Here is a 16937-nt window from a genome sequence, read left to right as displayed (position 1 = left end):
ATGAGTAAGCAACAACAGATCAGAAGTCTTCTCCAACGATACAAACACTGCTTTTCGACGTCATCGAGCATTCGACAAACACCAGTTGCAAAGCATCGCATAATAACCGAAGATTGCGCTCGACCACTCCTCCAGAGCGCTTAGCGTATTTCGACGCGAGAACGTGAAGCTATTAGGCAACAGGTCGACGAAATGCAGCGCGACGACATCATCCAGCCGTCGAAAAGCCCGTGGGCATCTCCTGTAGTTCTGGTGAAGAAAAAGGACGGAACCCTACGCTTCTCCGTCGATTATCGTCGACTGAACAAGATCACGAAGAAAGACGCATACCCCCTTCCCCGGACAGAACACGCATTGGATCGGCTCTGTAACGTTAAATACTTCTCGTCAATGGACCTCAGGTCTTGCTACTGGCAAATAGAAGTCGACGAGAGAGATCACGAAAAGACTGCCTTCATCACGCCAGACGGCCTCTACGAGTTCAAGGTCATGCCATTTCGACTGTGTTCGGCGCCTGCAACATTCCAGCGCGTCATGGACACGGTGTTAGCAGGATTGAAGTGGCAGACCTGTCTTGTTTGCTTGGATGACGTCGTCGTCTTCGCCGGAAATTTCGACGATCACCTTAGGCGGCTTGGGACAGTACTAAAGGCCATAAAAATCACCAGGGCTCACTCTGAAGCAAGAAACGTTCCGCTTCGCTTACGATGAGCTTCTGTTCCTAGGCCACGTCATCAGCAAATCCAGAGTACGCCCCGACCCGCAGAAAACAGCTGCCATCGCAAAGTTCCCGCAGCCCATCGACAAGAAGGCAGTGCGTAGATTCCTTGGCATGTGTGTCTACTGTAGACGCTTTGTCGAGGACATTTCAGGCAACGCTGAGCCGCTAACGCATCTAACCAAATCTGATGTCGAGTTGGAGTGGCAAACGCCGCAGGCCGATGGATTTCAAGAACGAAAACGACGCATGCAGTCACCGCCGGTACTTGCACATTTCGACGAAGATGCCAGTACCGAAATCCACACTGATGCCAGTAGCCTAGGCCTCTGTGCCGCCCTAGTCCAGAAGAAAGACGGACATGAACGGGTGATATATTTTGCTAGACGGTCACTGTCAAAAGCGGAAGCCAATTATTCTACAACGGAAAGGGAATGCCTCGCCATCGTTTGGGCTACAGCAAAATTTCGCCCTTACCTATATGGCAGGCCATGCAAAGTGGCCAGCGACCCTCACGCATTGTGTTGGCTAGCGAATTTAAAGGATCCTTCAGGACGGCTGGTGCGGTGGAGCCTAAGACTGCAAGAATATGATATCACTGTAACCTATAAGTCCGGACGAAAACACTCTGATGCCGATTGCCTATCGCGCGCCCCGGTTGACTCGCCGCCGCAAGGTGACGACGATGACGAAGCCTTCATTGGCATTTTAAGCGCTGAAGACTACGCTGAACAGCAGCGAGAAGACCCGGAGTTGAAAAACCTCGTCGAGTATTTGGAAGGGAACACCGACGTACTACCTAGGGCATTTAAGCGCGGATTGTCTTCGTTCACATTACAAAACAACCTGCTCGTAAGGAACTTCTCAGCAGTGCGCACCAGCTACCTTGTAGTTCTGTCAGCGCTGCGTCCAGAAGTACTGTGCGCCCTACATGACGATCCAACCGCTGGGCACCTGGGATTCTCCCAAACGCTGCAGAGGATACAGGATAGGTATTACTGGCCGCGTCTCACCGCTGACGTCGCCCGTTACGTCAAGACATGTGGAGACTGTCAGCGACACAAGACACCACCGATACGGCCTGCAGGATTACTATAGCCGATCAAACCTCCTTGTCGACCATTTCAGCAGATGAGGATGGATTTGTTGGGACCGTTTCCGGCGTCAACATCCGGAAATAAGTGGATCATCGTGGCGACGGACTATATCACCCGCTTCGCTGAAACTAAACCTCTACCGAAAGGCAGCGCAGCCTAAGTGGCGAAATTTTTCGTCGAGAGCATTGTGCTGCGAAATGGTGCCCCAGAAAGCCTCATCACCGACAGAGGAACAGCGTTTACAGCAAAACTCACTCATGCCATTCCGCAGTACAGCCGTACAAGCCACAGGAGGCCAATTGCCTACCACCCGCCGACGAATGGTCTCACGGAACGCCTGAACAACCCTCGCCGACATGCAAGCAATGTACGTCGACGTCGAGCACAAGAAGTGGGACGCGGTCCTGCCGTATGTAACGGCAGGATTCACTTACAACACGGCTGTGCAAGAAACAACATGTATTACGCCGTTCAAGTTGGATTGCGGCCGGAACACGACGACGACGTTCGACGCCATACTGCCGCACGTCACTAACGAAAAGAATGTTGACGTCGCTACCTGTCTCCAGTGAGCCCAAGAAGCCCGACAGCTCGCCCACCTGCGGATCAAGAACTAGCAGTGTACCGACAGCCTACACTACAACCACTGACGACGCTTCGTCGTTTACCAGCCCGGCGACCGTGTTTGGGTTTGGAGCCAATACGCCGACGAGGACTAAGTGAGAAACTATTGCGACGCTATTTCGGATCCAACACGATCATGCGACGTATTCGCCCACTGGACTATGAGGTTGTGACAGACGGCATTTCGCATTCACAGCGGCTCCGCGCACGATCTGAAGAGGTCCACACGTTGCGTCTTAAACCATTATACGGACGCTGACAAACTTCCTTATTTTGTTGTTCTCTTTGCTACGGGTGTTTTCCTTTATTTTGTTTGCAGCATCAGGTCGATGCTTTTTAAGAGGAGGGATATATACACGTGTGCTTGTTTGCCTTTATCGGGCTACACGTTTCACCACCTAAGAAATGTTCTCGCACAGCGCAGGATGCGCCTGCATGTATCGGTAGTTTCTGGAATGTTATCGATGCTCCCATCCGCTGTCTGTGACCGAACCTTGTGTAATCTGATTGCATGTGTGCGCGACACGAATAATGTAGAACTTTGATGAAGGCAATTACTCTGGAACATTCGACGACTTATGAGTTAAAGAGGACGGGCTTGACCCGATGATCAGGTTTTCCGCGATCGCCGACTGTATTCGCCGCTATCATTGCACTATAAGTATAGCCTGTGTTTGTTGGCACAGGTTCGCCCAATAAAAGTTTCGTCTTTCACAATATTGCTACTGCGTTCTTCAACGTGACCACCACGTGACAATACTATATCCTCGATAGTCCTGTACGTTAACTGCAGAAGTGTGATTCATAAGGCAAGGGGCTTCTTCTTTCTAACAATTCTGACATTGCTGTACTGACTGAAATTTGGTTACATGATGAAATTTTTGACAGCGAATGCGTGGCTGCTGGGTACAATGCATTCCGGAAAGACCTAATTGGTAGTAGTAGTGGCGCCTGTATTACTTGCAAAAAATATTACGACTTTTCAGGATGCATGATGTTTCATATTGAGTACATTTTTAGTATAACTTATTGTGGTCGAATCAGGTACATCATAGGCGTGATGTGCCGGGCCACTTCTACTTCCCTGTCAGTTTTGGATGATTTAAAAGTTTACATGAACACATATATAAAGCCAGGCGATCAGATTATCCTGGCTGGAAATTTCATGCTACCTAATATTGACTGGTCCACAATGTCCCTCGTAAACCATAACGACAAAACAGGTGATGCTGTGTTGGATATAGCATTCGCTTTTGATTTATCTCAAGTTGTTGGCAAGTACACTGGATACAAGGCAGTTCTAGATCTATAGTATACCTTTTCTTCGTGAGCGGATCTATTAGTACTAAATCAAAATGCAAAATCGTCGCGGGAATCTTCGATCACCAGGCCGTACTGCTTACCTTATTCGACACTGCTATCGACAGAAATAGAAAACACTCTTATTTTCCTAACTTCTCACGTGCAGATGACACATCAATAATCCAGGTCTTATCCTTTCATTTTGATAGTCCTTTTAAAGTTAACAGCTACTGTAGATGATTTGTGAATTTTCCTTCAATGATCGCGTATTGGTGTGTATTGACCATATTGTGCCAAGCATAATTAAAAAGTTAAAACGTGATAATCCCTGGATTTGTCGTACTTCAATACAAATGCGCAGAAAATTAAAGCAATTAAAAAGAAAAAGCAAGCAGTTAACCGTCCTAGGTGTCTACAAAAAAAAATTTCCGTTCTTATCATTCAATATAGAAGTCAGATAGCACTCGATAAAGAAAATTACTTTGGGAACTTGTTGCCTAACTACATTTCAACTTCAATTCAGTTCATTTCAATTATGGCGCACAATGTGTCCGGTATCCAGAGATTCTCATGCGTTTGAAATCAACTGAACTCTAACGCATGATGAAAAGGAAATATCATCTGCATTTAACGAATACTTCAAATCTGCTTTCACTAATGATGACGCAATACTGCCCGCTTTCGAAACATGTTTACCTCCGATGCCTGATCTTGTCACCAGCGAGCAAGGTAATATTTAAATGCTTTTAAATCTCGATACCAAGAAGTCCCCCGACCCGATAACATACGAAACGCATTCCTAACTAGGTATGAAGAACGGGTAGGCAAGTACTTGTTTCCATTATTTTCAAGATCTCTAAACGAAGGACAGGTTCGGGACAACTGGAGGACGGACAGCGTTAAACCACTACATAAAAACGGTAAGAAATAGTGCGTCAATTATATGCGAATCTCACTAACATCGACAGCGTGCAAAATTTTGAAGCACATAATATATACCCGCATCTCTGATTTTCTTGAAAAACATGATTTTATTACAAATTTTCAGCAAGCATTCCGGAAAGGTTATTCTACTTGCACTGAATTAGTCCAAACTGTGCATGACTTTGTTAACTGTATTAATAATTGGAACCAAACAGATGCAATATTTGTGGATTTCGCAAAAGCATTTGACAAAGTTTCTTTCAAAAAGCTGCTTTCCACAATTAATAGCACAATAAAAAAATAAGAAGATTACTAATTGGATTTCACCATACTTGTGTAACCGTCAACAATATGTCACTCTTCGTGGCCATTCATCTCAGTTTCTTTCTGTTGACCCTGTCATCCGTCAGGGTACGGTGCTTCGGTCACTTCTATTCATCCTTTATATAATGACATCGTAAAAGACATTCCAGTTCATATTAAATTATACGCGGATGATTGCGTGCTCTACTGAAAAGCAAAACCATAACAGATCAATCAACACTGAACGAGGCCTTCCAGTGATTACTGAATGGTGTGATGCCTGGTAAATGCACATAAATTTTCAAAAAACCGTGTACATGAGAATAAGTCTCAAGAAAAATCCCCTCATATTTCAACATTCTTTTGCAGACAATAAGCTTTCCGAAGTTACACAATACAACTATCTAGGATTATGGATTACTAACGACCTTGACTGGACTAAAAACATTGATCAGGTTGTAAGCAATGCTAACCGTAAACTTTTTTTTTCCTTAGGCGAACCCTAAAACTCTGCTATGTTTACTCCTATGTTTCACTGCCATCATTTTACTTCATTCTCTCCACTGCTGAGCCGTTTTATTTGTTATCGTTTGCGGCCTTTGTTTTGTTCCGGCTTTTTTGTAAATATTTGATCTGTGCTTGTATCGGTACGCCCACCCCGCGAAAATCCCTTCCTGGGATTGCAGCATCACTAAATAAATATAAATAAAATAAATAGGTCATGATACAGCCTCCTATGTCTCGGTATGTACCAAAATTCACATAGCATGACAAGAGTGTATAACGAAGCTAAATCGTAGGCCACGACATGCGTGTCATGTAGTTCATGAAACAGTCGCCTACGTCTTGGTGTACTCATGGTCATTTAGTTACCTCGGTATGTACCAAAATTTGCATAGTATGACAAGAGCGAATGACGAACATAAATAATAGGGCATGATATGAATGTCATGACATACGTGTCGTATAAGTCATGACACAGCCCCCTACGTCTTGGTATGTACAAAAATTCCTATAGTATGAGAAGAGTGTATAACGAACATAAATCCTAGGTCATGACATGCGTGTCATGTAGGTCATGAAACACCCGTTACGTCTTGGTGCTCTCATGGTTGTTTCGTTAACTTGGTAGGCTCCCCGCAAACTGCTTCACATAATATCGATTCCCACAGGGTGTGGGCTCTGCAGGGTTTTTTCATCATCAATGTTTATTCTTTCTCATCTAGTTCCGCTTCAATCGCTGCTCTCATAGCCGCCCTTGCTTATGTCAGTAACAATTGGCTCTGAGCCACTTTTTGCCCGAAGTTTCGCGACCCATTTGATTGACCTTAGTGCGTGTGCCCGAAACTAGCAAGTTCTCACGATGCTCGCCTGCCTTACATGAACGATAAATACAATTACTCAGTGAGGCATGCCCCGAGCTGTGAAAACTGCTCCATAAAGGGAAGAACCGTGAGCGAATACACGTGCTGTGCGGCCTCCCGTCCCCGTAACTCCACGCCTGCGCGCCTCCGGTGTTGAGCTGCGGCGTGCGCCGCACACGCCGCAGCACGTTATTCCTGGGGCTGGACCACACAGGGGTCTCGGCGCGTACGCAAGACTTCCTTGCTTCACTGCGATCACGTTTCACGGGAGCTATTTTTTGGCTGGCCGTCTGACGATCAACAAGCGGCGACAAGTTTGCACGATGTCAAGTACGCGGTGATTCGTTGCAGAAACCTTGTACTGACATGTACTACCATGGCTACTAAATGTGGGAAGTCGATGGCAATAACTGGTAGGGTCCGCACATCCGTGTTACGATTTGTTCAAGCAATCAAATCTGTCTCCTCTGAGGTCCAGGAATACGGCTCTTTCTATGCACCAGTCTATGCGCTTGGAACACGAACATGCATAGGGATATTTCCCCACCCGGAGTTCAAACTCTCACGCAAAGTACAGCTAATGTCAGATTTCTTCGGAAAACGTAATAAACCTTAAGAAATCAGTATTTTTATGTGTAATTATCGATCGCATCGAAAGTTCGTTAGTGTACATATAATGTATATTGCAATAAAACTCGCCAAGCGCCTCAAAGCGCTGGCTTGCACGCACAAAATACACATATGTTAATACTTCCTCTGGGGCGCGCCCCGCGGTAACCTGTCTGGGGTCCTGTGTTCGAGTCTCGTTGCACAATTGCATTTATGCCTAACACACACACACACACACACACACACACACACACACACACACACACACACACACACATATATATATATATATATATATATATATATATATATATATGTTGTTACGTGTGGAAAGACACATACGAAAGCAGCTATTTACAGGCTATTTACACTGGAGCCAGAGAGCCAGGCTGACACTCTCTCGCGCCAAGGGCACAGACCCACTTCGTCGTTCTCGGGCCGGCTCGCCTCTTGAGCATCTGACGGTTAATATCGTAATACTACCCCCCCCCCCCTCGGCGGCAAAAGCACCGTGACGGTGTTGTTAAAGACCTTAGGCGCGCGGAGAGGAGTAGGGCGTGAGTCGGGTGACGTGGACAATGCCACTGGTTGTCACAGCGGAGGACCTAGTGGGCGTGGCTAGAACGAATTCATAGATGACATCGCTCACTTGGCGGAGCACGCGATACGGGTCTGTGTCACAGGAAAACAGTTTTTCACAAAGGCCGATTGTACGCGATTGTGACCAAAACAACACGAGGATGCCAGGCACAAAATAGACTTCACGGTGACGGTGGTCGTAGCGTTGCTTCTGTTCGTCTTGAGACACTTGTAGACGAGCGCACGCAAATTGACGAGCATGGTCACCATGGGCGATTGCATCACGTGCATAACTGCTAGTTGAAGATGTGGTGGACGGAAGCACTAGTGTCCAGTGATAGCATTGGTTCTCGGCCATACAAGAGGTAAAACGGGGAAAAGCCAGCAGTTTCGAGACGGGAAGAGTTGTACGCAAAGGTAATGTAAGGTAGAGCCAGGTCCCAGTCACGGTGGTCATTTAAAACGTATTTAGATAGCATGCATGTAAGGGTGCGGTTCAAACGCTCAGCGAGACCATTCGTTGGAGGGTGGTAGGAGGTGGTAAATGTAGGCTTTACTGAGCAGGCACGCATGATGTCTTCAGTGAGTGGCCAAAAACGTACGGCCACGGTCTGTTAGCAATTAACGCGGAGCAACATGCATCAAAATGACATCATGTAGCAGGAAGTCTGCAACATCAGTTGCGCAGCTAGTAGGAAGAGCACGGTTTACGGCGTAGCGATCCGCGTAGTCCGCCGCGACTGCAACCCCCTTGTTCCCTGATGTAGATTTAGGAAATGGGCCGAAAAGGTCCAAGCCGACACGATGGAAGGGGTCGGCAGGGATGTCCAGTGGCTGCAGGTAACCAGCGGGGAGCTTGGAAGGCTTCTTGCGTCGTTGACAAAGTTCACAAGAGGCGACGTAACGTCGTACGGAACACGCAAGGCCCGGCCAGAAAAAACCGCGACGTACACACTCATAGGTTCGAGATATGCCGAGGTGGCCTGCCGTTGCTGCGTCGTGAAGCTCTTCTAGAACGGTGGACCGGAGGTGTTTAGGTATGACAAGTAGGGACTCAGAGCCGTCCGGATGAAGGTTACGATGATGCAGAGTACCATCGTGGAGGACGAAGAGACGCAGAGCAGCATCGGCCGGAGAGTGTTCAAAACGATCGATGAGTGCTCTGCTGTAGGCGTCACGGCGTTGCTCGTCGGCGAAATGAAGCAGCTGTGATACAGAGAATACGCAAGAAGCACTGGTAATATTGGTGGAGTCAGAGTCAACAGGCTAACGCGACAAGCTGTCAGCGTCTTGGGGCAGGCGGCCAGACTTGTACACCACACAATATGAAAATTCTTGTGGCCTCAAAGGCCATCGACCAAGCCGGCCTGTAGGATCTTTTAGAGAGGAGAGCCAGCAGAGAGCATGATGGTCAGTGACTACGGAAAAAGGGCGACCGTGACGACTGGAGCAGTCGGACAAGCTGAAGCGGTTGCGGGGGCGGTCTCGTCACCGGGAGGCTAGGTGACAAGCTCGATGTACCAACCACTTCGGAGTTCCGTGGCGAGGACGGGGACCGCTAACCTCCACCAGAATGTTACGTGTGGAAACACACAGACGAAAGAGGCTGTTTACACTGGAGCCAGAGAGCCAGGCTGACACTCGCTCGCGGCAAGGGCACAGGCCCACTTCGTCGTTCTCGCGGTGGCTCGTCTCTTGATATCGTAATAATACATATAAACATAAAGGCGACCAGTGCTCCCAGGGGCACGCACCTTTCAGCACATGTCGACCCACATTGCTAGGCTTCAGTATCTCCGGGATTTGCCCACGACAAGAGGCGACCAAACAGACCGACAGACAAGAAACATTATTTAGTCCTAAGGGACTACGTTGTAGTAGTCGCGGGCCGCATCCGCGCCGGGGCCGGAAGACCGTGACCTTCAGCTCTGTCGCAGGCCCTTTGGACAGCCCGAAGCTGGACTTGAAGTTCGTCACTTTTGACGGCTTCTTCCCAGTCTTCTTGCCTGTTGAAAGGCGAGTGGTGCAATCAAGAACATTGCCACAGCATGTGGTTTAGGGTGGACCGTTCCTCGCCGCAGTCGGAGCAGCGGGGATCCACAGCCGGAGTGTAGTGGCTCAGCCTGGATCGAGACGGAAAGGAGCCCGTCTGCAGCATTCTCAGCACTGAGGCTTGGGGTGTGCCTAGGAATACCCGATACGGTAAAGGGGGCGGCGTGTGGTGAAACGCTACCTTTCCTTAAAACAAACTTGGCAGATCCGACGCCCTATTAGAATCGGTTATATGCAAAGCAGTGTGCGGAAAGCCTACCAAGTTAAGAAAACGCCCGTCAGAATACCAAGACGCATGCGGCAGTTGCATGTCACGCAGGACATGCATGTCATGACCTATCATTTACGCTCTTCATACACTCCTCTCATACTATTACAGTTTTGGTGCCTACCAAGTTAACGAATGCATCATACAACACCAAGACGTATACGGCTGTTTCATGACCTAAACGAGACGCATGTCATAACATTCATGTCACGACCTATCATTCATGTTCGTCATACACTCTTGTACTATGCCAATTTTGGTACATACCGAAGCGTACGCAGCTGTTTCATGACCTACATGACAAGCATGTCATGACATTCATGTCAGGACCTCTCATTTATCTTAGTCATACACTCTTTTCATACTTTGCCAGTTTTGGTACCTACCAAACTTATGAAACGTTCATGAGAGCACCAAGAAATAGGCTGCGGTTTCATGGCCTACATCACACACATGTCATGACATTCATGTCATGACTTGACATTGATGTTCGTGATGCGCTCTTATGGTACTATGCCAATGTTGGTGCCTACGAAATTTTCAAAACGAATATGCAGGCACAAAGACATAGGCCTTTGGACGGACGGACGGACGGACGGACGGACGGATGAATGGATGGATAGATGAATGGATGGATGGATGGATGAATGGATGGATGGATGAATGGATGGATGGATGGATGGATGGATGGACGGATCGATGGATGGACGGACGGACGGACGGACGGACGGACGGACGGATGGACGGACGGATGGATGGATGGATAGATGGATGGATGGATGGATGGATGGACGGACGGACGGACAGACGGACGGATACTAACGAAGTGGTAAATGTTCGCCAAGAAATGCTTCGCATTTAAAACGTCCGAGGACGCCTAAGCACTTCATATGATTTTTTAATGCGAAAGCATTCGTACTTTCTGCTGTCTAGACCGACGCTTTGCTTCGACTTCGCATTGTCGAAGGGCTTCGTACTCTTGACGCTTAAAACGCTTTGCATAGCGATGCGCTTCGGTCTCACGCTTTCGAATGGCTTCGTGCTGTCTCATAGCGCGTTTCGCCACTGCTCGTTCCGCCCGCCGTATATTGGGAGAGTTGACGACGATGGTGGATTTCGCAACCTGCTTTTTCGCTTATTTTGCTGCGTTCTTCCCCTCCCATACTTCAGCTGTGATGCACGGGCTTGAACGGCCGCATTTCGCCACTGCCGAGGTTGCGACCGCTGCCGTAGTGGATGCCGCGGACTCGATAGTCGTACATGGTGCCCTAGTCAGCAATAGCAGCAGCCTGCGGTGCTGGCTCGGGCGCCACCTGCCGGCTTCTGAGAGCGAGGGCCACGTGGAGGCGCATCGATGCCCTCTCCCCTCATGCTACACCTGGCGCGCTATGGCAGCAGAAGGTGTTCCCTTTCACCCGCTTTGCTCCGTCGAGGTGCGTTCGCGCGGTAGCGTGCGTAGCAGCCGAAGAGAATTAGTCGAGGTGCGCACGTGACGTGGCGTGGCAGCCAATGGCATTATAGGTGCCGCTTCGCTGATACAGACTGCACCCGCGGCCTTGTACACTCATCTGGCGTTTTGACGCTTTCGCATCAATGAGGGAAAAAATAATAGTCAGAAGGCGCTGCGCTAAACCTGTGAGAGCAGCGTATCAATCAGGTTCTACCACGTCGCCAGCACTGGCGCTCGCATAGTGGCTGTTCCACTTGTCATATAATACCCATCATCATCATCATCATCATCATCATCATCATCATCATCATCATCAGCCTGGTTGCGCCCACTGCAGGGCAAAGGCCTCTCCCATGCTTCTCCAACAACCCCGGTCATGTACTAATTGTGGCCATGCCGTCCCTGCAAACTTCTTAATCTCATCCGCCCACCTAACTTTCTGCCGCCCCCTGCTACGCTTCTCTTCCCTTGGGATCCAGTCCGTAACCCTTAATGACCGTCGGTTACCTTCCCTCCTCATTACATGTCCTGCCCATGCCCATTTCTTTTTCTTGATTTCAACTAAGATGTCATTAACTCGCGTTTGTTCCCTCACCCAATCTGCTCTTTTCTTATCCCTTAACGTTACACCTATCATTCTTCTTTCCATAGCTCGTTGTGTCGTCCTCAATTTGAGTAGAACCCTTTTCGTAAGCCTCCAGGTTTCTGCCCCGTAGGTGAGTACTGGTAAGACACAGCTATTATATACTTTTCTCTTGAGGGATAATGGCAACCTGCTGTTCATGATTTGGGAATGCCTGCCAAACGCACCCCAGCCCATTCTTATTCTTCTGATTATTTCCGTCTCATGATACGGATCCGCCGTCACTACCTGCCCTAAGTAGATGTATTCCGTTACGACTTCCAGTGCCTCGCTGCCTATTGTAAATTGCTGTTCTCTACCGAGACTGTTAAGCATTACTTTAGTTTTCTGCAGATTAATTTTTAGACCCACTCTTCTGCTTTGTCTCTCCAGGTCAGTGAGCATGCATTGCAGTTGGTCCCCTGAGTTACTAAGCAAGGCAATATCATCAGCGAATCGAAAGTTACTAAGGTATTCTCCATTAACTTTTATCCCTAATTCTTCCCAATCCAGGTCTCTGAATACCTCCTGTAAACACGCTGTGAAAAGCATTGGAGATATCGTATCTCCCTGCCTGACGCCTTTCTTTATTGGGATTTTGTTGCTTGCTTTATGGAGGACTACGGTGGCTGTGGAGCCGCTATACATATCTTCCAGTATTTTTACATATAGCTCATCTACACCCTGATTCCGTAATGCCTCCATGACTGCTAAGGTTTCGACTGAATCAAACGCTTTCTCGTAATCAATGAAAGCTATATATAAGGGTTGGTTATATTCTGCACATTTCTCTATCACTTGATTGATAGTGTGAATATGGTCTATTGTTGAGTAGCCTTTACGGAATCCTGCCTGGTCCTTTGGTTGACAGAAGTCTAAGGTGTTCCTGATTCTATTTACCTTAGTAAATACTTTGTAGGCAACGGACAGTAAGCTGATCGGTCTATAATTTTTCAAGTCTTTGGCGTCCCCTTTCTTATGGATTAGGGTTATGTTAGCGTTCTTCCAAGATTCCGGTACTCTCGAGGTCATGAGGCATTGCGTATACAGGGTGGCCAGTTTCTCTAGAACAATCTGTCCACCATCCTTCAACAAATCTGCTGTTACCTGATCCTCCCCAGCTGCCTTCCCCCTTTGCATATCTCCTAAGGCTTTCTTTACTTCTTCCGGCGTTACCTTCGGGATTTCGAATTCCTCTAGACTATTTTCTCTTCCATTATCGTCGTGGGTGCCACTGGTACTGTATAAATCTCTATAGAACTCCTCAGCCACTTGAACTATCTCATCCATATTAGTAATGATATTGCCGGCTTTGTCTCTTAACGCATACATCTTATTCTTGCCAATTCCTAGTTTCGTCTTCACTGTTTTTAGGCTTCCTCCGTTCCTGAGAGCATGTTCAATTCTATCCATATTATACTTCCTTATGTCAGCTGTCTTACGCTTGTTGATTAACTTCGAAAGTTCTGCCAGTTCTATTCTAGCTGTAGGGTTAGATGCTTTCATACATTGGCGTTTCTTGATGAGATCTTTCGTCTCCTGCGATAGTTTGCTGGTATCCTGCCTAACGGAGTTACCACCGACTTCCATTGCACACTCCTTAATGATGCCCACAAGATTGTCATTCATTGCTTCAACACTAAGGTCCTCTTCCGGAGTTAAAGCTGAGTACCTGTTCTGTAGCTTGATTTGGAATTCCTCTATTTTCCCTCTTACCGCTAACTGATTGATCGGCTTCGTATGTACCAGTTTCTTCCGTTCCCTCCTCAGGTCTAGGCTAATTCGAGTTCTTACCATCCTGTGGTCACTGCAGCGCACCTTGCCGAGCACGTCCACATCTTGTATGATGCCAGGGTTAGCGCAGAGTATGAAGTCTATTTCATTTCTAGTCTCGCCGTTCGGGCTCCTGCACGTCCACTTTCGGCTATCCCGCTTGCTGAAGAAGGTATTCATTATCCTTATATTATTCTGTTCCGCAAACTCTACTAATAACTCTCCTCTGCTATTCCTAGTGCCTATGGCATATTCTCCCACTGCCTTGTCTCCAGCCTGCTTCTTGCCTACCTTGGCATTAAGGTCGCCCATAAGTATAGTGTATTTATTTTTCACTCTACCCATCGCCGATTCCAAGTCTTCATAGAAGTTTTCGAATTCCTGGTCATCATGATTGGATGTAGGGGCGTAGACCTGTACAATCTTCATTTTGTACCTCTTATTAAGTTTCACAAGACCTGCCACCCTCTCGTTAATGCTATAGAATTCCTGTATGTTACCAGCTATATTCTTATTAACCAGGAATCCGACTCCTAGCTCTCTTCTCTCCGCTAAGCCCGGTAGCACAGGACGTGCCCGCTATTTAGCACTGTATATGCTTCTTTTCGCCTCCTAACTTCACTGAGCCCTATTATATCCCATTTACTGCCCTCTAATTCCTCCAATAGCACTGCTAGACTCGTCTCACTAGATAACGTTCTAGCGTTAAACGTTGCCAGGGTCATATTCCAATGGCGGCCTGTCCGGAGCCAGTGATTCTTAGCACCCTCTGCTGCGTCGCAGGTCTGACCGCCGCCGTGGTCAGTTGCTTTGCAGCTGCTGGGGACTGAGGGCCGGGGTTTGATTGTTGTGTTCATAGGAGGTTGTGGCCAAGTACTGCACCAGGGTGGCCAATCCTGCTCTGGTGAGGGAGTGCGTTACCGGTTCTGGTCACCGGGATCAGGCCACACTCCAGGCCTGTTCGTGCAATTTTATCAACACGCGGATTTTTTTTCAATCCGGTGGAAAATTGCCGGCACCGGGATTCGAACCACGGACCTCTTGCACGTGAGGCGGGTGTTCTACCTCTACGCCACCGCTGCACCCATGCCTGCTATCTATTAGGGTTTTTGCCAGATGTGTTTTGTTGATTTCCTCGTTGCAATGGACAATTCTTGTTTACTTTACGTGGATTCTGCTTTACCATTTGCTCTATAACGTATTTACCGCTTAGCGCCCCTTCCATGAACGCCTCTTTCATTCGAATTTCTTTTGCACTTCTTTCGCCTCTTTTTCAGAACGTTTTATACCATCTCAATATTTTCCGTACATCAATATAACTGCTATAAAATAGACCCTATCCCTTTCAGTATTTGAATCACGCCACGTAATCGCAAGTCTTTGGCTGGTTTATTCCTTCTTTTATCAGTCGTACACATAATATGCACTGCTAAACCCACCACTCGAATTATCCTCGAGATTAGCCCACACACGCCCCATCGCACACATAAGAAGCCGAGCATCGACAATGAATAACTCCTTATTCTCGCGCACAATACCCTTGTGGAAGTCAGTTTTTAGCAGGATAGATTCATGCTCATATAAAGGAAAATTTCACGAACAACTAATCCGGCACTTGCTCTCAGACGAAATACAGCCATAGCATAGTAAGCTGTTCGGCATGTTCGTTTGAGATAATTTTCGCAAAGGGGAGACCAGAAGTGTTCAAGAAAAACGGAGACCTGGACAGGATAGACGCTCACTGCATCTATCCTCTCCAGGTCTCCTTTCTTCCTCAACGTTTCTGCGCTCCCCCTTTTAGGAAATACAGCCACCATAGCGTGTAATTTACTTGCATTCGTACTACCGTAAGCTACTTTTGTTTGCTCTTTCTTTTTTACCAGTTGCGTTTTATTGAATTGAATTTGGAAATTTCATATACGCACCTCTTACTTGACGCCTTCGAACCCCTAAGGTGCAGTAAATGAAATAGCGAGCCCTCAGCCGCGCTTGCACTGATTTCCATTGAAATGAGCTGCGGCCCTTATATTCCCCTCTTGTTTGCGTAGAATACCAATTAGCGCTTATGACGGCGGTAAGGTATACGTGTAAGACGAACAGATCCGTACGTATTCTAACCACTGTAGTCTGAAAGTGTTGCGAAATTTCATGAGATATAACTTTGCGGAAGCGCTTCCGCCTGATAGACCCACCGTATGTTTAAGATCAACTGGATACGTCGACGATATCTTTAATAAACATCTGCGTGTGCGTCCGACGTTTCTTTAGGCAATTCTAATAATGTTCGTACGTGGACAATGTTGCAGACACTCGGCAAGCGCTGTCATGTGTGTAATGCTTCACAAACTTTACTCTGAGGGACTTCCACAGGTGCAAGCACCACCGTGCGCTCATTACAATGATGCCCGGCTCCCTCTAAAAAATCAAATCTCAAATTGTATTGTTCTTTGGATGTTTATCTTTATTGCGCCTCGAAAAACAGACACAAATGAGAACAGTTAATAATGAACACGCTTGTTTCTTCTATAAGGCTTACTATTAACAATATTACAGCGAGAATCATGCAATAAACCTTCACCACTATAACGTGCCGAGTCTACTTGGCATATTTAATACATTTTACCATGGAGGACTTTGTATCGAAGTAAGCGAGTTCTTTCTAGGGGCGCACTGGTAATTGGGAACTGAAAATTTTTCAATGTAAGTTTTATTCGCTGCTCAATCAAGTGTTTATTGAAATGTATGAAAACTCATTCAGGAAACGTCAGAACGTGAGGAAACAGTTTTCTCGAGGCTCAATTTTCGGAACTAGACCAAAGAAGCGGAACGCCAAGTTCATCGACGTTGTATGCGCGCATTTTTCTCGTGCGTCATTCCAGCTCTGCACCAGCGAAGTCATATTAGTCATACATGGGAAACTCACGCATTAAAAAAATGCTGCATGCAGATTTCACAGCGGCGGGCTACACAAAGCCTGTGCCGCTCGTGGGAGACGCAGCCTCGCTGACGCTGCCGCTGGTGCTGCAGTATCTCACGCCGGGCTTCGTGTCTGCCATGGGGCTGGGCGCCGTCTCGGCGGCGGTCATGTCCTCGTCGGACTCGTCCATCCTCAGTGCGGCATCCATGTTTGCCTGGAACATCTACAGGCTCACCTTGAGACAGCAGGTCAGATGCTGCAGGCTGCGCGCGCTCTTTACCGACAATCAGCGGCTTACTACATAACCATTGCAACATGCACTCATTCATGCTTAT

The 16937-nt window shown here is 47.4% G+C and overlaps 1 protein-coding gene across 1 annotated transcript in view; it reads left to right on the top strand.

Moving 5' to 3' along the window:
- The window catches only part of LOC142578432 (high-affinity choline transporter 1-like), a 164995-nt gene that overhangs the window by 77750 nt on the left and 70308 nt on the right, over positions 1-16937 (top strand). The window contains exon 7 of the mRNA XM_075687818.1: positions 16642-16850. Within this exon, the coding sequence (XP_075543933.1) occupies positions 16642-16850 (209 nt within the window). The remainder of the gene's footprint in view (positions 1-16641; positions 16851-16937) is intronic.

The sequence above is a fragment of the Dermacentor variabilis genome, chromosome 4 (assembly GCF_050947875.1).
Source record: "Dermacentor variabilis isolate Ectoservices chromosome 4, ASM5094787v1, whole genome shotgun sequence".
Lineage (NCBI taxonomy): Eukaryota > Metazoa > Arthropoda > Arachnida > Ixodida > Ixodidae > Dermacentor > Dermacentor variabilis.
This window is presented reverse-complemented; position numbering and strand designations above follow the sequence as displayed.